Source organism: Pavona decussata, unplaced genomic scaffold (assembly GCF_977016875.1).
Source record: "Pavona decussata unplaced genomic scaffold, jaPavDecu1.1 SCAFFOLD_381, whole genome shotgun sequence".
NCBI classification, from domain to species: Eukaryota; Metazoa; Cnidaria; class Anthozoa; order Scleractinia; family Agariciidae; genus Pavona; species Pavona decussata.
This window is the reverse complement of record NW_028145755.1, coordinates 2,265,539-2,291,400: the sequence shown is the minus strand read 5'-3', so window position 1 is coordinate 2,291,400 and position 25,862 is coordinate 2,265,539. Positions and strand designations below refer to the sequence as shown.

General features: G+C 38.9%; 2 protein-coding genes and 1 long non-coding RNA gene across 4 annotated transcripts; 1 reads left to right on the top strand and 2 right to left on the bottom strand.

Moving 5' to 3' along the window:
- Positions 1-189: 189 nt before the first annotated feature.
- LOC146452087 (uncharacterized) lies at positions 190-8,240 on the bottom strand. The gene is made up of 8 exons (XM_085098231.1): positions 7,556-8,240; positions 5,474-5,820; positions 4,101-4,223; positions 3,275-3,372; positions 2,519-2,572; positions 2,149-2,293; positions 1,390-1,467; positions 190-738 (listed from the first exon to the last, which is right to left on the bottom strand). The coding sequence occupies exons 1-8, from the start codon at positions 7,584-7,586 to the stop codon at positions 670-672; spliced, it is 945 nt and encodes a 314-aa protein (XP_084954357.1). The 5' UTR covers positions 7,587-8,240; the 3' UTR covers positions 190-669.
- A 143-nt stretch (positions 8,241-8,383) lies between these two features.
- Positions 8,384-16,222, bottom strand: LOC146452086 (monocarboxylate transporter 10-like). 2 transcript variants are annotated; one of them, XR_014859840.1, is made up of 5 exons: positions 15,920-16,222; positions 10,954-11,513; positions 10,272-10,641; positions 9,072-9,425; positions 8,384-8,813 (listed from the first exon to the last, which is right to left on the bottom strand). XR_014859840.1 is itself a non-coding variant. In XM_085098230.1 (4 exons), exons 1-4 carry the CDS (start codon positions 16,143-16,145, stop codon positions 9,184-9,186), a joined length of 1,398 nt encoding a protein of 465 aa, XP_084954356.1. In that variant the 5' UTR covers positions 16,146-16,222; the 3' UTR covers positions 8,964-9,183. The 2 variants fall into 2 exon arrangements, 1 of the variants encoding a protein (XP_084954356.1); XM_085098230.1 differs by lacking the exon at positions 8,384-8,813 and having other exon boundaries at positions 8,964-9,425.
- A 1,501-nt stretch (positions 16,223-17,723) lies between these two features.
- LOC146452085 (uncharacterized) lies at positions 17,724-23,937 on the top strand. The gene is made up of 6 exons (XR_014859852.1): positions 17,724-17,797; positions 17,973-18,688; positions 20,865-21,826; positions 22,347-22,420; positions 23,097-23,195; positions 23,734-23,937. It is a non-coding gene; the product is annotated as an uncharacterized LOC146452085 (long non-coding RNA).
- Positions 23,938-25,862: the final 1,925 nt, after the last annotated feature.

Here is a 25,862-nt window from a genome sequence, read left to right as displayed (position 1 = left end):
TGTGTAGAGCCAGTGGTCTACAGATCATGTCAGGTACTGTTATATTCGTAGCTCCACGGCGAATTGTTTTGGCAGAATTTATTTGTTAATTAAGGTGAATTAGCAGAATAAAATAAAACTGAGTCTGGGACAAAATTACACCAAATCTGGATTAGCTTTACTCTAGCTTTTAAACAAATGGTGTTCACATTGAAGAAAGAATACCATGTATCTTTATTTCAGTGGTAGATACATCAGCTCCAATACAGAAGCTTTATTACTGTTCTTACTGTAAAGATACTCTGTTACTCCAGCCATTGAAAGGTAACAGGACAGGAGTGGTCGTATTAACAGTGTGGTTTAATAAAACAGCTTCTTACATAAGATGACTGCATGAGCTTTTGAATTTGTAGCATTATTGGGTGTGCCTGTTTGGTGGGGTGGCACTGAAATGCTATTGTCATTCACAAGCTTGGGTAGCCTGTGATAAAAGCACACAAAATAGCTACAGTACCTACCCAAATTTTAGGCTAAAAAATAACCTTTTTTAAAATGAGTCCTTTTACTGGCATCTAACATGCAGAAACTGTGCACTGTATTAACATTAATCTTGCTTTCACAAAGAGTAAAACAGTTTATAAAAACTCAAACAGTTGCAAGATAAAGTACAAATCAAATTAAATTAAAAGACTAATCTAAGACAATTGTCCGGGCTCTCTGTGGTATACTGGAGAATCTTTCATTCAGGGTTGCAAATGTCTGAAACAAATAAAACCTGGGTGTCAGATTTAAACAAGTAAAGGCCCGTTTAAACGGTTTCAACATTTGCTTCAATGCGCATTCAACACTTTGTTGAACCAAATGTTGGGGGCGTTTGAACAAGTTGTTCAACATTGTTGAAAGCGTAACAAAATGTTGAAAGCTTGTTGAAAGTGTGTTGAATCAAATTTAATTTGGTTTAAACTTTCATTCAACATCGATTCAACTTCGAAAAATTAATGCTAAATGGCATCGAAACCATTTGAACACTCTGTTCATGCAACATTTGCATGCTCAACATATTCCACCACATTTATTTCATTGCACACAGGCCACACATGACACTCCAGTCCTAGCAGTATGCAGGATGTTTGTCCCATGAACCTAGTTTAATGGCCTTAGCACCCACAAGTCTCCTGTAGCTCACTGGTAGAGCATCCAAACTAGTAATGGGAAAGTCTTAGTTTCGACTCCTGATAGGAACACTCAGATTTTTTTTTTCCGAGTATGCCTGTGTCATTTACTGAATAATACAGCAACATAACTGTTATTGTCCTTATTATGGCTTCAAGAGTTGAGCACTAACAACAGATCACAAAGGAGAATTTTACTATGGCTGTTACACAGAGTAACATCAAATGCATACTGTACCTTGCCTGAGGTAGAGCATCCCACTGATGGCTCAAAACCAGTGTCAAAAAGTGGTTTGAGTGGCTTGAGTGCTGGAGGCTGCAGGAGAAATGAGAACAGATAGTGAAAATAGATGGGAAAACAAAATGCAATCTGCTGATTGTACAATTATATTAAGTAACCCTCCAAAGTAACAAGCTCAAATGTAGCCTGATGCAGCTGATGTATGCATCCTAGCTATATGGCATGAGTAGACTAGGCACATGTGCAGCTAAAAACCCTTTCCAGGCTCCTCAAGGCGGGGTTCCACTCCGTTACAATATAGTCCTCCTTACCCTATTCAAGAGAGCACGGCTAGCATTATGATGCACTATAGGTCAGTGATAAGGATTTGTAGGACGATACATCAGAGGTGGCAGTAGGGCAGGGCGATTATGATGCCAGACTTGATTTAGCTAGAGGTTCTAGGTTTCAAGTCCCACACTCTTTCTAACAACTGGCCACAATTGTTTCTCAGTAGTCCCAAGCTGAACTCCTCAGCCACAAGTTTTTAACCATGTGTTATTTTCAATTTTAATCATGTCTCAGTCTAAATACTCAGGCCCACTACCAACTGTGCTGTAAACACTTACTGGAGGGTAACTAACATTAAAAGAACATTTTTACAGAGTTAAAGAGAACAACAGCACTGTTGAACAGTTTTCCATTTCCATAAATTTAAAACGTTGTGGGGGCTGTACAGGTCTACTATGTTGCAGGTAATATACTTTTAATACTAACCCGAAATAAATTATTTTCTACTGAAATTCTCAGATCTCCAGTGTCCATCTGTCCTCCTGTTCTAAAGCCCCCTGTCCATCTTCTTCTGTTGGTCTGATTATTGCTTTGATTTGATGCCTGTTTCCACTGTGTGTTTCTATTTAACCTAAAATCAATTCACTCAGCATATTAATAACAAAAATCCTATTGGGCAATAAAAACAAACTTGATACACGAAGACCAGTAATGACGTAGTGATGTGGAGTGAACCCATATAATATGTTTTTTGATGAGCTCCCTCCATTGAGCTTTGTACCTAGGCTGGCAAACTGTAATGTTCTTATTATTTTTAAGTGTCAAAACTTTCACTAAGTATAGTGCTCTCAATCACCTCTGTGCTCTGTTGTTAATGGACACAGTTAGCTGAGGGGGTGGATTTCCTCTCCTGAAAAAAATAATAATTATTAATAAAAACACTTCCTTTGTTTAAACATATCAAGCAAAATGTTTAACATGGAGCTTGGTTTACACATCATGTTTGACACTGGCAGAAATAAATTATTGTGACAACAAAAAATGGGTATGGCCAACAGGAATCATACATGTACAGAAACCACAATTTTCTACGCACTAATAATTGAAGTGTTTTGAGAAAGAGGAGTGTAAGTTGCTCCAAATAGGCACCATTTCAGCAAAATTATTGAAGTGTTTTGAGAAAGAGAAGTGTAAGTTGCTCCAAATAGGCCCCATTTTGGTAAAATTATTGAAGTGTTTTGAGAAAGTGGAGTGTAAGTTGCTCCAAATAGGCCCCATTTTGGCACAAAGACCGTTTGTCCCTTTTTAGCAAAATGCTAATTAAATAAACAAGAAATAGCTTATTACTTTTCTAAAAAATGCAAGCCACCTCCTATACACAAAAGAAATACAGACACTCAATTGTTTTCTTTTGTATACAAGACTGAACCAAGTCAAGCATACTGTAGCATTAATTTGGTAGTTGACGCCTTTTTCTAAAATGTAAATTTCAGACAGAAAAGGTTTTGGGAAGTGAAAATGGAACTTCATTTCTTTCACCCTATTCCTAAATTTATTAATAACAGATCCTACAGGATTTCTCATTGAAGCATGCCATCTTCAGTAACCTTACCTGTTTATTCTTTGGGGTTTGGAGGTGCCAGGGTTTCTGTTTGACGTCAAGTTCCTTGCATTTTGAGTCTTGTTTACTCTGTTTCCCCTCAAAGGTCCCTAAATGTATAAGACATAGTATTAAAACATCCAAGAGCTGTTGGTAGTACAAAACTGAATTTAAATTCCTAATTTAAGGTAAAAGTGGGGTTCTCCCTTGATTTTTCCCTGTAAGAATCCTAAACACCTTTACCTGTTCTTTAGTAGAGGGTCCCATTTTGGAAAAAGTAGCAATCCCAATGCAAGTGATATTTACATGTAACCTCCAAGAATTCATTTCCACAAAAAATTCATTGTCAAAAGCAAATGGAACATTTCTTTAACTATCGTTTTATCATAAATCTCGGGCATTTTCCTGGCAGTATTGCACGAACGCAAACGCATAGTAAAATTTTGTTTACCCACCCCCTCTCCCTTTGGAGGAGGATTGTTATACATTGTATAAAATATTAAACTTGGGGTCACTTCTTGTGGTTCGGTTAAGTCTGCATTGCTCCTATTTTGTCCTATCCAGCCCATATGGTGCTGGGGAGATAAGAAAGGTTCTGCCAATGCTCTTATCCTACCCCACATTAGTAGGGAGGTAAGCGAGGCTTACGTTTGTGTTGCACACATAACTCAAAGTCATATTAACCTGCCACGGGGAGGTGTCCCCCCGATTACCACATCTTGTAGTCTGTTTACTTTGTCTCAAGACTCTTATCTAGCTGCATGCTTTCTCAAACAATGTTAAAAGGATATGTGGAATAGTGTCATTAAAAAGAGAAAATGATCTGCAAAGCATGTACCTGCATTCCTCGTCTTTTATTTACGATATTTTGTCTGGCATCTTTCTGTTGTGTTTGTCTGTTTTGTCTGTTTACGCGTTGTCTGTTTTGCTGCTGTTTAGCTTTTGAGATGATCTTCTTACTCTGAAATAAAATATCACTGACCATTACTTACAACCATTAATAATCATTCAAAGCTTAAGAAAAGATTTAAAAGAATATCTGCTATCATCCAAAGCCAGAGAGTGATTTCTTGACTTCCTGCATAGTTATTTATGTTATTTTATTTTTTCGTCTTCTTTGTCATTACTTATTCGTTTATTTTACTTATCTATGTTTGCTTATTTCCATGTATGCTCGCTAACTAAGATTAATTTAAATGCAGATATCCTTTTGTTAAGTAAGAGATCAGGTGTATAAACACTTTTTAACCCCATGGGTTTTGCTTTTCACACCTCCACATTTCTTTCTTCCTAATTCCCGTTCTTTGTGTTTAATTAATATGTGGAAATAAAGAAACTTGAAACTTGAAACATGACAAAAACTTAATGCTAGTACAGTCATATGCAACAAATTCCTATCATTATATCACAAAAAGAAAACAGTTTTTAAGTAATAACAGACAACTTTGTACCATGGCAAATCTCTGTGGACAAAGTCCTATCAACCCTTTAACCCCTAACATCTAAGAACAAATTCTCGTATCTTGTCCCCATAGTTTTCTTACAAAAGGACTGTGGAGAAGTTAAAATATCAAGAAAATTCACCTTGGATGATCATATCCTTAATTCTCATGAACTCCTGGGTTGGATAAGCATTGATATTATAAGGAGAAATTTAATGCTGATCATTGTTAGGGCTCAAAGGGTTATAAAATTGAAAACAAACCCATAGATGACTGAGCAGGGCTGTAACGTAAGTTTTACAATAACTGTCAAAATTCCCATGCACTGACTGGCTTGTAGCTATTGTCTATAAGAGTACAGACAATAAAAATGAAGTCAGATGAAATGGCGTGCTTTCTTACAGAAAATAAAGCCATTTCTGCTAGTGGTTTTTCCATGTTGTTGTAAAAAACAAATCGACGGCAGTTTTCTATGGTCTATACTCTTATAGACCATAAAATGACGCCATAAAATGTCCAAAACTTGGCAGTGAAACCACTCACCTGCGGCTTGTGATTCCACTTGAGTTTTGAACATTTTTTGACATCATGATATGGTCTGTAGGAGTATAGACCATAGAAAACTGGCATTGATTTGTTAAATACATGTCAGCTCAACCGACATTGATTCCATGAATTTGGTGAGCAGACACAAAAAGAGTATTTTGTGGTTCAAGGAAAAACATGAAAGACAAGATATAGTCAACAATGTTTTTTTTTGTCTTTTTACCTTTTGTACTGGTCCTTGTTTGTTCTTAAGTCTATTCGCAGTAACCCTAGCTCCACCAAGCTTCCCTCTGTTAGTGTTTTCTACATTCTGCTTTTTCCTGTTGTTCTGTGGGCCACGCCCCTGCTGTATCGACTGACTCTGTTTTCCAGCAAACCCTTTTCTTCTTCCTTGTGTGCCCTGTCCTTGTTGCGCTGGCCGAACATTCTGTTTCCCAGCTGCTCTTCTCCCTTGATTCTGATTTGATGCACCCACTCTGGCTTGTTTTTTCCCTTGTTGCTGTGGTACTCCTTTTTTCTTGGTTTGCTGTGCTTTCTTTTTCAACTTCCTTTGCTCTTTGATAATGTCATCTGATAGTCAACAAGTCCATAAAAATACTTAACAGTTAGTCAACTATGTTTGCACTGAGAATGTGCATTATTCAGTGATTGATAGAGGTATACTCGGTAAAAGGAAATCTGAGTGCTCCTATCAGGAGTCGAACCTATGACCTTCTGATTACTAGTTCGGATGCTCTACCACTGAGCTACAGGAGACTTGTGGGAGCTAAGCCATTAAACTAGGTTCATGTTTGCTCGGTGAGACAGTTTTGGCAGGGATATATGGGACAAAGTTAAGGTGGCTCTCTAGAGTATTATAAAAGTACACAGTCTTTATTAACTAGTACACCTTTATTATATTATGAGTTAGAAAGGGATTAACCTTATTCTCCCATGTTGCAAGTTTTCTGCAGGAAATTCACATGTTAAGGATATCAAGTGAACAGCGAGGGAGGGGGGCTTATTAACAAATCTGACCTCCACACAGGGGGCTTAATAGATAGAAGGGTTAAACAGAAGAGGGGTGGAGGGGGAGGAGATACGCTAAAATGGGGTGATAAGTGTGGCCAAAGTTTTCAAGCATCAATTGTTTGTGACTGGACAGTTCAGGATACATGTAGTTTCCATAGAATGGCAGTCATGACTTAGCTAAACTTCCCAAAGTAATCAAAGTCATTAATATAGATGTAATGGTGCTAAATTATAAATGATTACATACAATACAATAGAGTTAGGTGGAGCCCGTCTTCCAGTTTATTCTTCAACATTGACACAACAGTGTTACAAATTGGGCAAAAACTCACAAACCCTACTAAACTAGGAGTTTACTGACAGCATACTCCCACACAAAAACTTAACTAGAAGGGACTAGGTTTTCTATATAGTTTCAGCTGACAGCACAACTATACTTTTAATCCCATTTTAGAGATATAATTTTTTATTTTAACGATCATTGAACGAGTGCCAAATTTCTGATTCAAATAAACAAGATTATCTTATTGTTCATCAAGTTTAGCTCTGCTTTACTACACATAAATTTCTAGTCTAAAGCTCAACCTTATATCAGGAGTGACACTTCTGTCAACCCTTCATTCAAATGTTTTTTGATTAAAGAACATTTAGTCAATGCAGGCCACCTCTGCGATATTAAGCTCTTAGGTACTGGTAGCCACACTTGGAAACAAAAGAAACCATTGAAGATTCAATGAACGTAAACATATAAGAAATTAATAAATTAATCATATCAATTGAACCATTGACCCATATCACTGTGACAAAAATTTATCAAGTTCATTTAGATTTGCCTGCACTTCTCCTTTCAAACAACTTAAAAGCTATACCCTCTTCTCAGTTTCTATCTCTAATGGCTTAACTGTTTAAGGTAAATAGCAGCTCTAGACTACTGAAGTTGCTTGCAGATCGAGCGTAATTCTGAAATTACACACAGTCCAAAAAGAAGTAGTACGTACAGTCGGGCATATTTCATCAAGTTCTGTTCTGTTTCAAGCTAAAAAACCTACACACACTTTAAGGTTTGTTACGTTTTCTTCTGCATATCTTATAAACAGAAACCTTGCGTCAAAATAAGACTAAAATGAAAAAAATTGATACTGTTTTGTGACAATTAATGTGAACACATCAAATCAATTTTACGCTTAGAAAAATATTGTAACCAGCACAACTAAACCTCAAATCCACCTCGTATATTCAAGGCATACCTCAAAATCCAGGTAACCGAGATTGAGAACATGCAGGAAAAACTTACCAAGGGATCTGTCGATGTTTGTAGTTGACATTTCGCCGTAATTTACAAGCTGGTTTAGTCTTGTCTTTAGATCGACGCTTTTCTCCTGAGGAACCTCGCCTAAAAAGTGTCTGTTGAGAGGACTGGTTCTTACTTCGTACGAGAACGTAAGGCGCGGCCTGGATCTCTGGATATAGGATAAGCGAAAAAAAAAAATGGAAATTTTCTCGATATCTAATTTTATACAGATTTAGAAATGAAAGTTGACCATCGTGAAGACCGCATAGTGAACTAACGGTATAGCTGTAGTTCATGCTGAGACAACAAATCGGCTAAATTGGGGCTTCAGGCCGACTTATCCCAGGAGAAAATCGGCAATATGCTACCCTACCAGAAGAGGTTTCTCTTTGTCGTTTCTGTTTTCTTCTTCTGTTTTTGTCGTTCGTTTCTGTTTTCCTTTCCTAGCAGACCAGTCTTCAGAGTTTGGCGAGTTTGGCAGAATTAGACGAGATCTCGGCGGCACATGCAAAGGCATTTCTACTTATGTGCACCGCACACGTGCAGCCTTGGAGGTAACCACGTGCACTGACACGTGCAGCTTGCATAGAGCTGCACCTGGAAATTCTTAGTTAGATTTGAGATTTCCATGTTCGCAAATCCTAAAAAAAAAGTATTAATGAAAAAGTAGTCTGAATCATACTCCTTCCGTCGTTTTGTCCGTTGTCACCATTTTGAATTTCTATCTTACAACATTGGCCGTTTCAACTCGGTCCAGACGGATAATCGTCTGTTACGTTATATACGTCTGGTTATGCGTCCCTAGTAAAAAGACAGCCACAAGACAAACTGTCTTCCGTTGTGCGTTTTGAACGACCATTTATTATTAATTGTAGGACTGTACTGGAGTAGATTAATTACAGACAAAAATTTGTATTTTCGCTTACTAAGGCCAGGATCAGTATGATCTTGGAAGAGCACAAAGCTACACATTTTCACTCTATCAATGGACTTCTATTTATTGTAAAACTATTTACAAAGATTAACTATTTATAAGTCTAAAAAGATATTAAAAAACCAAACGTTTTCGACTTATCAAGTCATCCTCAGGGTAAAAAGACCGTCCGCTACATGCATATTTTATATGCTTTAATTGATTCCGGTGGGAACAGTTTCGCTACGTAAGAATGAACTTGTTTGTTCCTGGAAATTCTTAGTTAGGTTTGAGATCTCCATGTTCGCAAATCTATAATCAAATCTATTTTCAAAGATGTTCCCGTAGCTTTCGGTGTGTTCATTTGTTCTATTTTTGACAGTCATGAAACTACAAGAAGATTACAATTCGGCTCAACTGAGCCGGGAATTGGAAGAAAAGTTAATAACTAGACTGACAACACTGACAACAAAATATGACAACCTTTGGCCTAAAGTATCCAATTTGATTCCTGGATAGTTCAACTTTGTTGTACAAGTTGAATGAGTTAAAGTAATCATAAAGAAACACAAATAAAATGAAGTTATATTTTCAAGTGACGTTTACATTTCCGTCACCGCTGTTGTAACTATTGAGTCAGTAAAGTACTTGTTCGGCAAATTTCACTAGTTTTTTTTCCCAAACTTTTGACAATTTAATTTCTGAAAGTTAAAAGTTTTCACAACGTTGTCACTTTATCTAAGACCACCAAGCATTCTACAACTTCACTAGTGTCACTAGTTTCCTGCTTCGAAACACTAAAGTGTCTTTGTCCGAGTTCATCTGTGATCTCTGTGGGGCCACGTGTTCTCATAGGAGCAAAGACTGCAACTAGCGACAATACGCATGTGCAGACTGCAATAGCGGCGCCAGAGAAATAAAACGCTTCGTTGTAGGTACTGGTGATATCACTAAGGAAACCTGCGGAGAGAAAACGTATCTTGTGACTTTGTGTACGGTTCATCTCTATAACAATATGAGCTGGTACGGAGAAAATGAATAGTGTCCACTGGTGTGTTTGAGCCAAAAAAAAATAAAATAAAGCAGTGTTACTGCTGTTAAAATCAGCAGCTCTCAAAGAGCTGCTACAGGAAGGAAAAATGAAAGCAATCATGATCTGTAATTTCCGATTGTAACGTATTTCCACACGATTGTCAAACCGGTTGCATGCATTCCGCTTTCCCGTGCTTGGGACAGGCTACAACTGTTCCCTCACTTTGCACCGGCTACATGTTTTTCCGCAGCTAGCATAAGTTAATTGTTTTCCCGCCCATCGCACGGGTTCCATGTTTTCCCCCGCGCTTGGCATCAGCAACCTCGTTGCAAGGCTTTTAGGAAATAGACCTGGGAACGAGGTTGTTGCATCAGCTGCAAGTTTTCCCGCGCTTGACATGTACTGGTTGCATGTGTTTGCCTCGAGCTCTGATTGGTTCATACAGTTATGTTCATTTGTCAAGTGTGATAACTTTCACTTTTACTTCAAAATGTATAGTTTTGACAAGGATGGGGTGCGGCGTAAAAATAAAAGCAATTGCCGAAAAAATAGGACAAACTCATTTATGTTTTTGATAAACAAATTGAGGACTTGTGCTGATCTTGAAAACACAGAATATCCTCCTTTCGTTTAGCTGCCATTTTATCCTTTTGAATTGAGATTTTATTGTTGCAGCATGGACAAGGTGAAATCAAGCGAGAGGCAGCGAAAAGTTGTCTTGATTGACTGTGAAAAATATGCTGCGTCCACTGTGCAAAGGAGAAAATACACACCTGCGATAAGTGATCCTGTCATAATCGGAACTGAGAAAACCAAGTACAAAAACCCAAGAGCTGAAGGTAACTTATCGCTTCCTACAATGTCTCCTGTGAGTACAGCAATCAAAGCCACAAACGCACCATCAAAAATCCCAAACAACAGCGTGTAGACAATGAGCCAACCGTATGTTGTGGCCAGAGGACAAAGAGTTGTCGTGACTGCCATGATTAGCAGCGCCGTCTGGTAAAGGTTCAAGCGATTTACCCATCGGTAGTCGGAAATGTGGCCGAAGAAGAGCCGACCAAACAACGAGCCAATCGACAGGAAACCGATAAGGAACGAAGCTTTGGATTCTGGTATCTTTAAGTAAGTTGCGTGTGTCGGCTGTTGATTGAGAAAACAAGTATGCTCATAGATTAGGCTCGATCTCAGAATCACTAGGGCACATACACCGTAAAATGTGCTGTTCGTGTGGTTTGCGCGCAACTTTCCTGTGTCAAAATACTTCAAGGACTATTTCGAGATCAGAGAAAAAATAGACCATGCGGTATACCATGGAAAAGGGAATGTCAGTTTATTCCGTTTTACTTTTAGCTTTGTGCCCATGCCCATATGCTCATTCACAACGAGTCGAACACATACTTAAAGGAAGCCGAGGACCGTTTTAAAGCAGTAAAACAATTCACACCCACTTACCAAGTAGACGAAGGGAACAAAGTAACCCAAGTTAAATATTCCAAGCGCCAACGCCCATACCACGAAGCCTTTATTTTTCCACACAGATAAGTCAATCAGCTTTTTCCTTTTTTGCTCGAACTTAATTTCCCTTCTCACGGGCGGACGTCGGTAAGTCAAAGCGGCCAAAATCATGACACAGGCAGTTCCCCCAAGGAACCTCATCGTGTTACGCCAACCGACACTTTCTATGAGCGCATTTATGGTGGGTCCCATCACTAAGGCCCCAACCGCGCTTCCTGCTGTAATCAATCCATTGGCCAAGGACCTGTGACGATCAAAGTACCTATCAACTATGAGGAATGTGGGGACGTAGCTCATGCTAGCGCCCAATCCCCATAGAATGCTGTAGGTGAAGTAAATGGGAACGAGGCTGTTCACGAATGACGTGGCGAACATTGCAGCGGCGGAAATGATCCCACCAATCATGGCGACCCGTCGGCAGCCAAAACGATCACAGAGTGCGGAGGTAAAAGGAGCACAAAAGAAGTTCATACCTAAGCCCATGGAGCCTATATAACCTGTAGAGAAACGAAGCAAAGACAAGCAAAGAGTAGATAAATACTTTCCCTTGGTCAGAGCTTCACGCATGCGCACGGCCATGCCTTGGAGCTTTAAAGTATAAAAGATTTATTTCATCAGATATTCTTGGTGGTTTTAGTACCCTAGTTAGCACAGCCATTGTAAGAAAAGGGGATCTTTATTGATGCAAATACGACTTTTAGGTGTTCAAAGTGAAATTTGATTTCAATTATACGCTAACATTTGCCCTTCTATAACAAGTGGTGGAAGGAATGGGAAAAATCGGAGTGTGCCGGGTGTATTCGTAAAGCCTCATTTTGGTGTAGGCCTCATTTTCACGTAGCACGTGCTCTCGTGTGAGCGCCTTCACGAGTTGTCAAGTTGTTGTTTGCTAATGGAATAAATTTGTTAGTTTGCGCCACCAGTTCTGCTCTTATACGACAATTACAGAATACATTACAAGATAAAACACGGATAACTGCAGGAAGAACTTGCTCGAGCCTTGACATGGAGTCCGCAAGGATTTTTTTAAATCTTGATAATTTTCTTGGACTCTTCTTGGTCCCTAACTTGCGATCAGGCGTTTCCGCTTTTTTCAACTGAGCGAAAGCCTTAGTTTTTTCTGATTCGGGGTACCCGAACGAAAAGAGAGTCTTTTACCGCCAGCTAAGTTTAGAGATCTTAACTTTACGTGATCCATCTTTTATCCCCTTATCTCATTATCGCTTTCTTAAAGCCGAACTTGAAATGAGAAATGGCATGATCCTCTTGTATACTCGTGATCCTTCGCGTGATCAACAAGTTCAAAAGTAATGTTTGGTTTATCAACAAAGTTGACAGTAAACTGGCCACCACCAAGTGAATTCCCTTTATATTGCAAAATTTATGTTTTCCTATCACCAACGTTTGCTGCCTTCGCCCTTTTTAAATTTATTTCCGACTGGTGGTCAAATTCATAATTATGATACTAGAACCTCAGCTCATTTTCGACCTCACACCTGCCGAACTAATATCAAGCAATTTACTATACTCTATAGAGGGCCAAAAATATGGAATGCTTTGCCATTATCAATTACGTCTTCCCCTAGTCTATCCACCTTCAAAAGAAAGCTTCTTGATTTCCTCAGTTAATTGCATGAAACCTCCGACTCTGTTATGTCTTTATAGTCTTACCACCGTATGTTAAAATATCTAAATACAATGTCTTTACCGGTCTTAAAGTCCTAACATATCTCCGAGGAGACCTCTCAGTATAAGCTCGGGGGTTTCTTGAGGTCTCCTCGCCACTTCTTACTTCTTCTTTTACTGTTATTATTTACTGTAAACTTATGTACGATCCTAGTCTATTATTCATTGTAACTTTCTATGTTTGTATGTCGTGGTGAATAAATAAATGAATAAATAAATAAATAAATAAATAAATGAAATTCCAGTGCTGCCATTTAGAGCATTAGCCCTGCGTCAGAGCGAACTAATCCTCCGATGCAGCACCACAGTTTTTGTCAGGAAACTGAACCCCGCCCTTTTATCCATTTGATTTCAAAAACAAACTAATCTACGTGAACTGAAGAGTGAAGCAAAGGAGATAGGGGACGTCTGCTCTCGGATTGAAATCAGCTAGCATAATTAATTGGTACTGTAAAATTTAATTAACCTTAATATAAATTTTAGGAGGCCGTTTTCCTTCTTTGAAGCCGTTGCCCTGAAGATAAATAGCACTACCAATTGAAATCGCCCTGATTAAAATTGTCTTGCTGTCAGTGCCAACTTTGCGATCAGGTTGATTTCTGTACACATAAAGGAACGTCGGGCACATACATCCAATGCACAGTACAGTTTATTTGCGCGTCGTAAGACTCTGCATTCAAACGTTGATTTTGACAGGGCCCCTCCCAAAGGCCTGCATTGCAGAAGATATCCGTTATTTCACAAACATTACTGAGCATTGTTATTTTTGGCAAGAATTTTACAGCGTGTACGGAAACTGCACTGAAGCACGTACGCTTTACGTGGGTAAACAAGGAGCTTTTAGCGTGTGATGCACGCGATGCAGTTCTGTCAAGTGAAAAAGTGAACTTCAGTCGAGACGTTTTTTTTAACATGTTCAGTGACCTATCAGACTTATAATTCAATAAGTACCTCCTATCGATTCATGTCACTGGGATGCGCTCTACACCGTCACGGTAGAGGGATTCCCCAGAGAGTCACGACTTCCATGTAAAATATGAAGGGGCTGATCGTCGTACCTTCAGTGTAGGGGGCAACATTTGTGGTTTGGGACCGCTTAGGGTGATAAAATTTCCAGCAACTAATGGCATTGTGACAAAACACATGATAGCAAATATTTGATAGTCAACTTATTTTTATTTTTCATTCAAACTTGGTATCTCTCAGGGGTGGAAGGGTACAAAAAGATTTCGTTTTCTAAACAGAGTGAACGAACCGGCATGGATAATTATCGGCGCCCGACTTCTGTTTTTCCTGTCGTGACTAAGTATTGAAATATCAAACTCTATTCACGATCGCCGTTTTTGTTATGTAAAAGGTTAGAACTACGATAGTGCATGTATAATAAATGCCCGGGGTGGGGGACTCCCATTTTGGATTTTGGTCTCGCTTAGGGTGTTCCGGGCAAAGCGCCAGTATTTTAAGCCGCCAAGGTCTCGTTTAGGGTTCCGCGAAGAAACACAGAATTACGCGAAGAGAAACAGAAGTCAAATTTTCTTTTTAACTTGTTTTGTTTACCGCATTACCTCTGTGATTATAAATAAAAGATTTCTACAAATAGTAGAGAACATTATAAACATAATATTTTAGCTTGTCACTACCAGCCTTCAGCCTTCAGCATGTGTAGTGTTTGATGACATTGTGAACAGTGATAGTTCTTTTAACATTAACTAGTTTTCTATTTGCATGAGCATGATGAAGAACTTGAGATTTATGACAATGCTTTTAAAAACAACTTTTAGATAAAAGCATTCGATGATTATGTCTTTATATCATTAGAACTCATTGCATGTCGTATTTGTGTGTTTTTAAGTGGTCTCTTTTAGGGGTCACAAAAAGCTTGAGCCACGCCCAGATGGTCTCCTTTAGGGGTTAAATTCAAAATTTCCGACGAGCATCCCTGTCTGTTCCATATGTATGGAGCTGTTCGGAAATCTTTTCTTAATTTGGTTCAATCAAGGTAATTTTCTTGAGATCGAAAAATCCAATTAAGAGGGCGAATACGATATGGTGATAATCGACACTTGACCGCCGTATCTTCTTGTAGTCATAAAAAGAGGTTAAATTATTATCAAAAACCAAAGAATCAGGGTTGGAAGGGGACGGAGGCGGTCTGATCGACTTTGTGCATACCGTTGACGTTCTGAAATACCCGTCCACTTTTTTTTTAGCAACTTTGCTTGAAGCCACAAATAATTGGCCTTGTTATATCGATCGAGGAAATACAATTACAAATGCCGTTATCATAGTGATAATCCATGTCTTACAACTGGAAAAACCTTCGACTTGTAAAATTTCAGACTGTCTATGCGTGTATTGAGCTCAAATAGAGTTAGAAAGACCTCAATTTTCAACGTCGTGACTCAAGTGATCTTTCAGAAACCGAGCCTTGATCTCCCAGAAAGTTGATTTTAATTTAGGGGACTCGTATTACCTCCTCCCCACCCAGAATACTAACTCAGCCAACGCGTGAAATGGAAACCGAAAGCACTGCCGGAGTCGGATCAGTTGAGTCTAAAAAAAATAGGAACTTCCGGCATAGTGCTTGTACTTAGGAAATATGACCCCAAGAAAAGGACGAAACTTCTCCAGGCTATGAGAAACTGGAAAACCACAAGACGTACGTTAACGTTTCGTGATCAATTTTTGCACGATACTGATTGCATTCGACCTTTAACAAAATCCACACCCGGGGGGGGGGGGGGGGTATTCCCCAGAATTCTTGGTGGGGGTGTGCCGCCCGGGTCTTCAAATCCCGACACTATTTCAGACCTAAACATGCCATTTTCCACACCCGTTTTCAGACCTGATAATTATGCATCAGTGCCCAACGGAAGTTGACGCAAGGAGTAAAAGTAAGCTGGAATGACATAGTTTATCTATTTCTTTTTCTCGCTATCAGTAAGTCGTTCCAGTTACGTACTGAGAAGAAAAATATGTTTGTAAGCTTTCGTAAATGTTCCCCGCCCCAAAAACCCGACCCAATTTCAGACCGTAATTGTCAAAATCTATACCCTATTTCAGACCAAAACGGCTCAAAAACCATACCCTTTGGGGCGGCACATACCTATATACCTTATATAGGGGAGTACCCCCCCCCGGGTATCCACATCACAAAACTGAAAGCTAGGCCTTGATGTTGAAGAAAATCGAACAAATAACATAATCCATCGCTCACCTGTTAAAGCCTTGCTCCGCTGATATTCTCTAACAAACGCAATATAGAGAATACCAAAGTTGTTGTGAATACCCATAACGACAAACTGCACAAGAGCAGCGGAAAAACACACAAGCCATCCCCTTCCACCGTCTTTCCAATCCTCAGTTTCTTTTCCAGCCACTATAACAGTTTCCATTGCATTTGAATTCTCTTTCTTCTGTTTAGAAAGCTTCGTTGTCGACATTTTACGCTAAAGTTGTCTCAAAGTGCGAGGGTCAATAACGCCGATGCTGTCTCTCCCGGGACAAGCCACCTCCTCGTATTCTCAGATGTAACTGGATCGTATTGCTAGGTGTAATGTAAATTTAAAAAAATCTCTGACTAAATTTAGTAACACGAGAATTGGTACCTCATATGACCTTGGACACCACAGTGTAACAGCAGAAAAGCCGGAAATTGGACAAAGTCAAGCAACTGGTCCGGACAGGCAGATTATCAGGGAAGAATAAAAGCTACTTGAATCTGTTATGTAAATGATTTGTTTATATACCAAGGTACCGTTACATTTCCAAGAAGGTAAATAAATATAGCTATTACGTAAAGAGGTAGCTTCCAGGCGTGATTTTTCTTTTGTGTTTTTCAGGCGAGCGGAGGCAAGCGTAAGATGAGCATGGAGCGTGCGTGGCGCTCCGTGCTCTCCTCACGCTTGCCTCCTCTCGCCTGAAAAACGCAAAAGAAAAATCACGCCTGTTCTGCAGGCTAGTAAAGAGGTTTCGAAATAATAAATTGAACATCCTTTTTTCCTCCTCGTTGGGGAGGACAGAGTGCGACAGCGTCTTCGCCCCCACGGGAGACCCCAACTGAAAATCATTTGGCAATTCAATTTGTGTGGTAATTAAGTGGTAATTATACATTTAAGTAAAGGTTTAGTTATACAAAGACAAGTGAAAATAAACGATAAAACCGAACAACGTTTCGGAGTCGTCATGACGCCATTATCAAGTTCGAAGTGATTTCTGACATTGACTTTATTTACTCCTATCACTTCGAACTTGATAATGGCGTCATGACGACTCCGAAACGTTGTTCGGTTTTATCATGTATTTTCTCGCGTTAAGGTGGCTTACTACAGTTTTAATGGAGTCTAAGGGCACAACTTTTTACTCTTTTAAAAAAAGGTTCCAAGCTGTTTTTCCCTTCACTATTTACTGTTTGCTTAAGTCTTTTACGATTCTATGTGAAATTTGAACAATTAAACGTCAACAAATAGCCAAAATGAGCGACCGAGTACCCAATGAGAGACTGGGCACTAGTAGGTTAAGTCACGTTTTGCTCAAATTCTACCCGTATGACCCCACCTGAAAATTTCAGGAATAAGAAATTGGGTCTGATTTAACATTCATGCAAAGTAAAATAAAAATCTGTAAGACAGTTTTTGTACAAACTAAGAGAATGTGAAATCAAAAATAGCTCAAAATCTGTCTTACTGATTTTTCAAAAAATTTGGCGTCAAACGTGATTCACCCGAACAAATCAACCGTGAAAATTTCATCATAAGTTGTACGGTAAGTTTTCGAGCAATCCTCGATCAAAGACAGGTTTTTACAACCTCGGACGAGAATTGAATTGCGCATGCCCTTTATTTAAGCGCGCGCTCATATAACGCCATGTATCGCGTGCGAGAAAGGTACCGTAAATAAGAGCTCTTTTACCGAATGTTTATCAAACTTATTTGCCATATTTTTTTGGCCCTAGGCTTGATTACATGTTTGAACGGAGTTTTGAAACTATTGCTACATATACCAAAGAGATGTGAGTTATTTTTTGACAGTGTGCGTGATTATTTGTTATCAGGTATATAAGGTCTTCTTTGGAGATTCAAGGTCACTTGACGGCGTCTCTCGCTACCGTTCTGTAAATTTTCTTGTATTTGTTCTCTTTTTTGTTATTATATATAATCTTTCAAAAAGGTTATTACCAGATTGCACATTATTGACATTATTGACATTATTGTTAGCTTACGTCTTCGTTAGCTGTAGTTTGTAGTATGTTTATTCATGTATTTTGCCAGTGTTCTAGCTATCAATAAACGAGATGCCTATTCCTGATTCTTGTCTGCGTTTCATGGTTTCTAGAGTGAAAATGATTTGTTCTCGTTTCACTGCAGAGTGATTAGAGAAAAAGTTTATTTTCACTTGTTTAATTATACATTTACATACGTAATTTTGACATATTACATTGGATGCCTTTGATTGAAATGAACCAATCACTGAAGAGAATGTTTAATAATCACGTTGGCACGTTCGCGCCAAGTTTAAAAATTCATTTAGTCAGTTGACGAAGTAACACGAAGCAGCAACATGTTGGAACTGTTCTCTGCAAACAAAACGAAAGGGAAATGGAGAGTTGAATTTGCCTTCTTTAAAAGCTTACCTACAGGAAACAAACGTATTGACAGGAGCAGTTCAAGGAGACATTCAAACACAGGCAAAGCGGTAGGTGAGCCTGTTTCACTGCAAATTTGCCCGCATGCAGTTAATGGAAGTAGTTCAGAAAATTCGCCTTTTCCTCGCTGAATTCCTTTAGCTTTGCAAATTATGAAGCAAATACTAACGTGTAGTTATGTTTAAAACAGAATACGGTAGACAGCTGTAGAAGCCAGTGAAGTCATTCGAACCGCAATTCACTGAAATAGGCATGTGCAGACGAATTCGCGTGGTATTGAAACATCGAATCAGCGAGGCTTACAAGAGACAGTTGTTATTCACTTCAAGGAATTAAATCAAGGTAAGTCTTTTTCTATTCTTTTTCAAAATCAGTTGACAAAAGTTTTTATTTAAAACATTTCAGCTTTATTATATTATATTTCCAGTACTGTGGCTTTGAAACGGCTCTGTGTAATATTTTGCCGTTGAGATGAAACCAGAAATATTGATTGCACGAGCAGCGTGGGCTTTGTTAAATATTGTCATGTATTTGGCAGTTTTTCTACGAAATTTTCGTTGGATTGTGCAATTTCAGCTAATATTTTTCACATAAGAAGGCGTGTATAAAATGGAACCAAATAATACCCTAGAGAAAGCGAAGAATCAATTGTACAAAGAACGTACATGTATTTCAGGATACTTTGGTGATTTGGCCCGACCAACTGAAAATTGTTTTATTTGAAAGGAGAGGGGAAATGAGAAAAAAAATATGGTTAATGAATACAAAACTATGGACAAACGTATCACAACCGGAAGACGTTCTTTACTTTTACGTACTTTGTACATCAATGCAGTGATAAAAGCGGGCTGCGAATAAATAAATTTGCGAATTCCATCAGTAAGGTTTTTTTACCGCAATATTTCAATTCGTGATTAATTTTGTTATTTCACTAGCCTGAGTATAAGGCCTTCCTCTCCCACCCACCCCCCCCCCCCCGAAAAGCCTGATACTCAGGCTATTATTTCACCAACTTGTAAATTGCAATTGCCTATTTTGTAGCGCCACTGGGTAAATTTACAGCCGGTACTGAAGGTTTTCGCACTGATAACTTTATTACTTGACCAAGAGTTGCAATTAAATGTCAGTATGCAAAATTGTCCGTAGAAATTCAACGGCTAATTTTTTAGAGGTATGGAGCAGGAACATTTTCCTTTGGGAGAAAAAAATGCCTTGCTTCGTTTTCAATTAAAGTTTGGAAAAATTGGAGGGATGTAGCTGTAACAGAAAGCGTCCAGTCGTGTTTTGAACTTTCCATACATTTCCCTGTATTTTTTCCCGCGAACTATTTTTAGTAGCAGTTCACGGCTGGTTCGCTATACAGACAAATGTATGGAAAGTTCAAAACACCGACTGGACGCTTTCTGTCACAGCTACATCCCTCCAACTTTGTTCTTAAAATCCCTTTTCTAGTGCCAAAAGTTTCCAATTCATGAATTTTTCAGGAGCGATGTTTTATAAAAATTATTTGACATCGGATTTCCATACAAACACTGTTATTTCAAGCCTGTTTGCTTACCCGTCAAAATGGCGTCGAAAACCGCGGTAAGGCCTATTTTCCCGCTATGGCAGCGTTGGCATTTAGACGAACGGAAACGTCTTCTTGTTAATCTTGCCTAGTGAGAGAAATCTCTTAATAGGAAGCCCTGCGTTGCACCACGCAGGCGCAGATCGTCTACAAATGGAAGGCGTAAGTAGTCTTCACGACGAAGAGAGCTTCCAGAGAAAGGTTGCTGCGTGCTATAGGAGTCGTCAGCAGTTTTATACTGTTGAAAGCTCTTATGGGACTTCAAGCGTCCTGTGAATGATCCGGACCAACAGAGGGCAGTTCCTTATGTGGTACTGCAGAAGAAGAGGCCGGCCGAAAAAAGAAGAACAGAGATCGTCGATCATCATACAAAGCTAATGCAGTTAGTGTAAGTAGACGAGGAGCTGCCCATGCGGCGATGAAAGAGGACGACAAACCAGGAGCGGGCCAGCAGCAGCAGCAGCAGAAGATGATCACCGAATAATGGGTCATTTGCATTGAGAAGTCATTTGGCTCTTCCTCAAAAAACAACATATATTTTAGGTATTCGTTCCTCTGAAGTTGCCCAAATGAACATTGATAATGATTGTTAGGAGCAAAGGAAGATCTGGACGAACACAAAAAATATATATTAGAATTAATTGACAGATATTGGAAATTAATTATGAGCCAAATCAAGACATGTCTCCATGCAAATCACCTGTTCACTCGGATTAGGCAGAAGAGAAGACAGAGCAGACGGTAGGAAAAGTTAAAGCTACTTAACGTTGGCTTTCAAGCCTTATGAAAAGCAACAGTAAGTGTGACATGTAGCCTGACAATCTAGAATCACAGAACTGTAATGTAGTTTAGCTTTCTATGCTTGTTGCATCAATGAAGCTTGCATTTGTCAATGTTAGTTAAGATAAACAGTATAAATTACATAATTGACCGGCCGTACTCTAACTTCAGGATCATCTCCAATTCACCACCTACTCAACAAAGCCAACCACAACCCGTTCAGCTGCGACTGGGACACGTGACCCTTGGAAGAACTACTTCCCCTGAGCCCACGATGGACATGAAGAAAGAGGACAGCAACACAGAAACCCATGTAAGGTGGGGTGGATTTACATAGTGCAACCGTTGCTTTTCACTTGAGCATGGGCCAATGAAGCTCGTAAAAATCGTTCGCAGTCGTAAGAAAAGTGTTAGGAAGGTTGAAGTGATATTTACGTAGGACAACTCGTGATGTAGTTGTCTATTACAGTTGTAAGCAAGCGTTGCACTGTGTCAATCAGCCCGAAGCCAACGCCTCTGGCCGCCAGGTATGTGGAGCACGTGCGCGAGAATTCATGTTGCATGACACGGGAAGGTAATGCCAGTTTCGAGTCGTCGTTCAGTCTGTTCTCATATCTTTGATTTTTACTCGAGATACGCGTCGTGTATCGAAAGAGACAGATATCGAAACTTGGAATAGGCGTTATTTTCAAGTGTAACCAAACATGTTGCCGCTTCGGCTTTCGATTCCGGTTTAAATTCGGTTGTTTGTTCGACCTTCGATTCGGCATTCGGTTCGAAATCGGCGCTTGGTATCGACAAGGTCTCGATACCAAGCAGTTAACATCGATATCGAGGCGTCTTCTTCTGGAGTACCCTGGGTGTTTCATTCGAGGCGTCAAGTTTTATAGACGTATGGACACCCGTTGGTTTCTCTGGAAGCAAAATTATCAAGGAGTGCATCCCATCCCCATACAATTAAGTAAATTGTGTAAATGACAAATGAAATAAATTTAAAAACTATGTTGTCCGTGTCTTGATTCTAAAACATTAGCTAAACACAACTATACTAACTGCTGACGATTTCTATTTCAGGGACAATAAACTCCTAACAAAGCTCTACTCTACTGCTTGCTAACAAGATACCTATAAAGGTATCAGATAAATAACTGAGATTTTTTTCAGGAGGTATTTTCCTAAAGATGTTTTTTCAAGTATGCTTCAATGTTTTGCGCCTATTGTTGGAAGATACGCGCACGTGTTTCACGAAAATTTGTTTTTGCCCGTTCTCTCAAGAAAAGCGCTCGTCTTTCGCGAAGTTTTTTGAGAGTGTCCCCTCAAGAGATGCGCGATTGTCTCACGGAGTTTTTGGGCGCGTTCCTGAAGAAACGCGCGAATGTCTCAGGGAATTTTTGGGCGCGTTCCCGAAGAAAGGCACAGTTGTCTCGCGGATTTTTTGGAGGCGTTCCTGAAGAAACGCGCGGTTGTCTCGAGGAGTTTTTGGGCGCGTTCCTGAAGAAACGCGCGAGTGGTTGGCGGAATTTTTGGGCGCGTTCCTGAAGAAACGCGCATGAGTACGTTCCAAGTGTCGGGCAGGAGAGTACAAGCATTGAAGGTAAGCTATATGAGATTTATTACGAGTTATTTTGGTCAACTGGTGTGTTTCGTTCCCAGATCAAGGAGAGACCTCTAATTCATCACCAGCAGACACGCTATCCAGTGAAGACATGACAGGAGAGACCTGATCAGTTGATAACATAACATACACTTTATTAACGTGTCTTGTCTTTTTAGCTATAGTTATCCATTTAACAAATCGAGGGCATTTTTTTTGGTATTTTCTATTTAGCAAATAGACTTTAACAATAACTGTCCAAATTCCCGCACGCTGATTGGCTCGTAGCTATTGTCTATAAGAGTACAGACTATAAAAATGACGTCAGATGTAACGCGCACGCTTTCTCAACGAAAAAAATAGCCAATTCCGCTCGTACTTTTTCCATGTTATTGTAAAAAACAAATCGACGGCAGTTTTCTATGGTCTATACTCTTATAGACCATAAAATGACGCCTTAAAATGTCCAAAACTTGGCAGTGAAACCACTCGCCTGCGGCTCGTGGTTCCACTTGAGTTTTGAACATTTTTTGACGTCATTTTATGTTTTATAAGAGTATAGACCATAGAAAACTGCCGTCGATTTGTTAAAAAGAAAAGTCTAGTAGATTTGTTTCTTACAATAAGGTACAAACCGGGATATTCGGATACAACTTTTACAAGGATTCAAACTCGTTTCTCTGAAAGACAATCGCATGAAAAACCCCTCAGGGGCGGCGGCTATATACATGATTCACTGAAGCCTTTGGTATAACTCCAGCCGATTTGCATCTTTGATTAATTACACTGACATCTTGCATTGCATTTAGGTATAAAGAACACAACTCCACAAGATATCATTGTAGCCATATTGCGGAACCACTTTTCCGGCATCTCCTACAGAATTGCCAGAAGCTGTAGCTTGCGAGGTTAGTATCTGGAGAAAAGAAATTGGGCGCTAAATGGGATTCTAACCCATGAACCTTTGCTATGAACAGTGGATATATATTCTACCAAAAGTTGAAAAGTTAGAGCTGAAGAAATACCTGAAAGTAGTAAACGAGATTCCAACCGCTGAACTTTGGTTCAATGTTGGAGTACTCTTTTGAAGAGTTGCAAAGACGGGACTGAGAGAAAGCTTAATTCAAGGATTCAAGTTCATGGCCTATAACAGTGCTATAATGACCAAAATACGCTAACAACGGTTACAAACGAAAGACTGAAGCAAAAGAATTACGACGTCACGTAAGGTTAACGAGATTCAAACTCGTTTTGAAAACCTGGAGCTTAAATGAGCTAATGAATATACTTTACCATCAGTTGCAAATAAAACAAAGTTAACAAATTTAATGGGATCGGATGGGATTCAACCCCATTTGCCTGAGCAAATCAGTCGCTTTGTTACAACTCTAAGTTAGCTAGCGTTTTAGTTTATACTGACAAATGTCTTGAGAAGTATTATTTTAGTTGTGCAGAAAGTTCCGCCAAAAGGTCATTGCAGCCATACGTTGGAAGCCCTTCAGGAACATCTTGGAGAGAATTGCCACTACGTAATACGTAAAGCTTGCAAGGTCAGTATATGAATTAAAGTAACAAAGTAGGTTTTATGGGATTCAAACCCATGAAAATTCTCTACCAACAGTTTTAACGAAAGGATTGAAGAAATATCTGAGACATACTGGGATTCCTACCCATGAACTTTGCTGCTATGGCAAAAGGACTGTATCGGATAGTTTCAAAAAATGCAAAAAAAAACAGTTAATGGAGTTAAATGGGATTCGAACCTATTATCCTTTGCTACATGTGGAAATTTTTCATCGATAGTTTCAGAGAAAGGACTGAATAAAAATGTGACACTAAAGTTGGATACAAAGCCATAATATTTTCTTTATTGGTGAAAGTACTTTATTAGAACTGAGATGGAATGAAGAGAGTATGAGACTTAATGGGATTCAAATCCATGATCTCTGCTGCGATGGTGAAAAACGTTTAACAGCAATGGTGAAAAAAAAAAGATGGCAAGGATAATTGTGTCATGAATGGGATTCAACAATCTCGACCTCCTTTTGGAATGAAGTTTGTGACAAAATTTTAAATAAACTAAACAGTTGCGTAGGCCTCTCTTTAAAATATTGTGAGATTGGGATTCAAACCCCCGGTTTCTGCCACAACGGCACAGCGGTGAACCTACTTTATCAAAAATAGACTACTAAAAACGAAAATAAATCGACAATTTAGACCAATTTTTCCATCGGGAAAAATTTACGCTGTTACTAATCCTTGTGAGAAACTTTGAGTGTAGTTGAAAAAGATGTCCCAGATGTCGTTGCAGCCATCAATATGCGGTTCTTCTCCAGCGTACCAGAGACTACCCAAAGGCTCCCTTGCCAGGTTAGTGTGCGTATTAAGAATAATTAAATGTTGTATGGGATTCAGACCTATGACCTTTGCTATAATGATGAAAATACTGGACCAAAAGGTGAAGAGACAAAGGAATGAAGAAAAATTTGAATTGAAAAATGGGATTCAAACCCATTATCATACTGAGTGGGATTCAATCCCATGATCTTTGCTGAAATGCTGAAATTAGTTTATCAGCAATGGTAAAGAAAAGAAGGAAGAACAGTTTAATTATCTTTTTTCTTATGTTGAAACAATTTAACAAAACTTAACTGAGAAACCTTCGAAGAAAACAAAATCAAAGATAAAATGGCATTAAAAACAATGGCCTGTAATGATAAATTGATCTATTTACAACCAATGGGATGATGGAATTTTTCAGAGTCAAATGGAGAGGAATCCACGATCTTTGCCAAAATGGCGAAAATACGTTAACCGTTAATTAAGATAAACTTATAATATGCCTAGATTAGCTACGTATCTTCCTTGTCAGTAGCTTTGTGCTGAGTTTAGGTACGCAGAACGTTGAATGTGTCATTGCAGTCACTCCTGGGCTTTTGTGAAAGGCATCTCAGAGAGATTAAAAGAGATTAACCTAGACTCGTTGTGCTTGTTTTAAAGTTGCAGCCAATCAGATTAATTGATCGAATTTAATGGAATTCGATCCCAGATCTATGCTTCGATGTTAACCATTGTTTTTTGACAGTTGACGAGTGACGTACCAGACTTCCACCTGCCAGCCGAGGTACAGATGAGGAGAACAGAAAAAAGACAAACGGGCAGAATTAGTTTCAAGACCCATGATGTACTATACTATTCCTGGGGAAAATACTTTATAAACTTTCAGCTGCAAAAACCATTGAGAAAAAAAACTGAGGGGTTTGTCTACGTTTGCGGTAACAACCTTTATTGTATTTGCTATATTCATGAAATCGATCGCAATAAAATAAAAGCTGCGAAGCAACACCAAACATAAAAATAAATACTAAAGATGAAATAACAAGATAAATATAAAGACAAAATAAATTCTTGACAAAACAGAACAAATTATAATTATAAGAGTTCATTAAAAAATAAATCTATAAACATTAATAACCATTAAAAATAAGCATAAAGAGTTAAAATTTAAAGCAAATAAAATGCTTATAGTCTTAAAAAAGAATGTAAACTATTCTTCATCTACATGGAATGTTTAA

What these genes read in the sequence shown, in the direction of transcription:
- LOC146452087 (XM_085098231.1), bottom strand. Translation starts at nt 7,586, where the DNA reads ATGTCAACTACAAACATCGACAGATCCCTTG. An exon ending in AAACATCGACAGATCCCTTG is followed by an intron (nt 5,821 to 7,555) that starts GTAAGTTTTTCC and finishes GTTGACTATCAG; the next exon opens with ATGACATTATCAAAGAGCAA. An exon ending in GATGCTCTACCTCAGGCAAG is followed by an intron (nt 739 to 1,389) that starts GTACAGTATGCA and finishes TATTTGTTTCAG; the next exon opens with ACATTTGCAACCCTGAATGA.
- LOC146452086 (XM_085098230.1), bottom strand. Translation starts at nt 16,145, where the DNA reads ATGTCGACAACGAAGCTTTCTAAACAGAAGAAAGAGAATTCAAATGCA. An exon ending in GCGGAGCAAGGCTTTAACAG is followed by an intron (nt 11,514 to 15,919) that starts GTGAGCGATGGA and finishes GTTTCTCTACAG; the next exon opens with GTTATATAGGCTCCATGGGC. An exon ending in TTGTTCCCTTCGTCTACTTG is followed by an intron (nt 10,642 to 10,953) that starts GTAAGTGGGTGT and finishes CTCAATCAACAG; the next exon opens with CCGACACACGCAACTTACTT.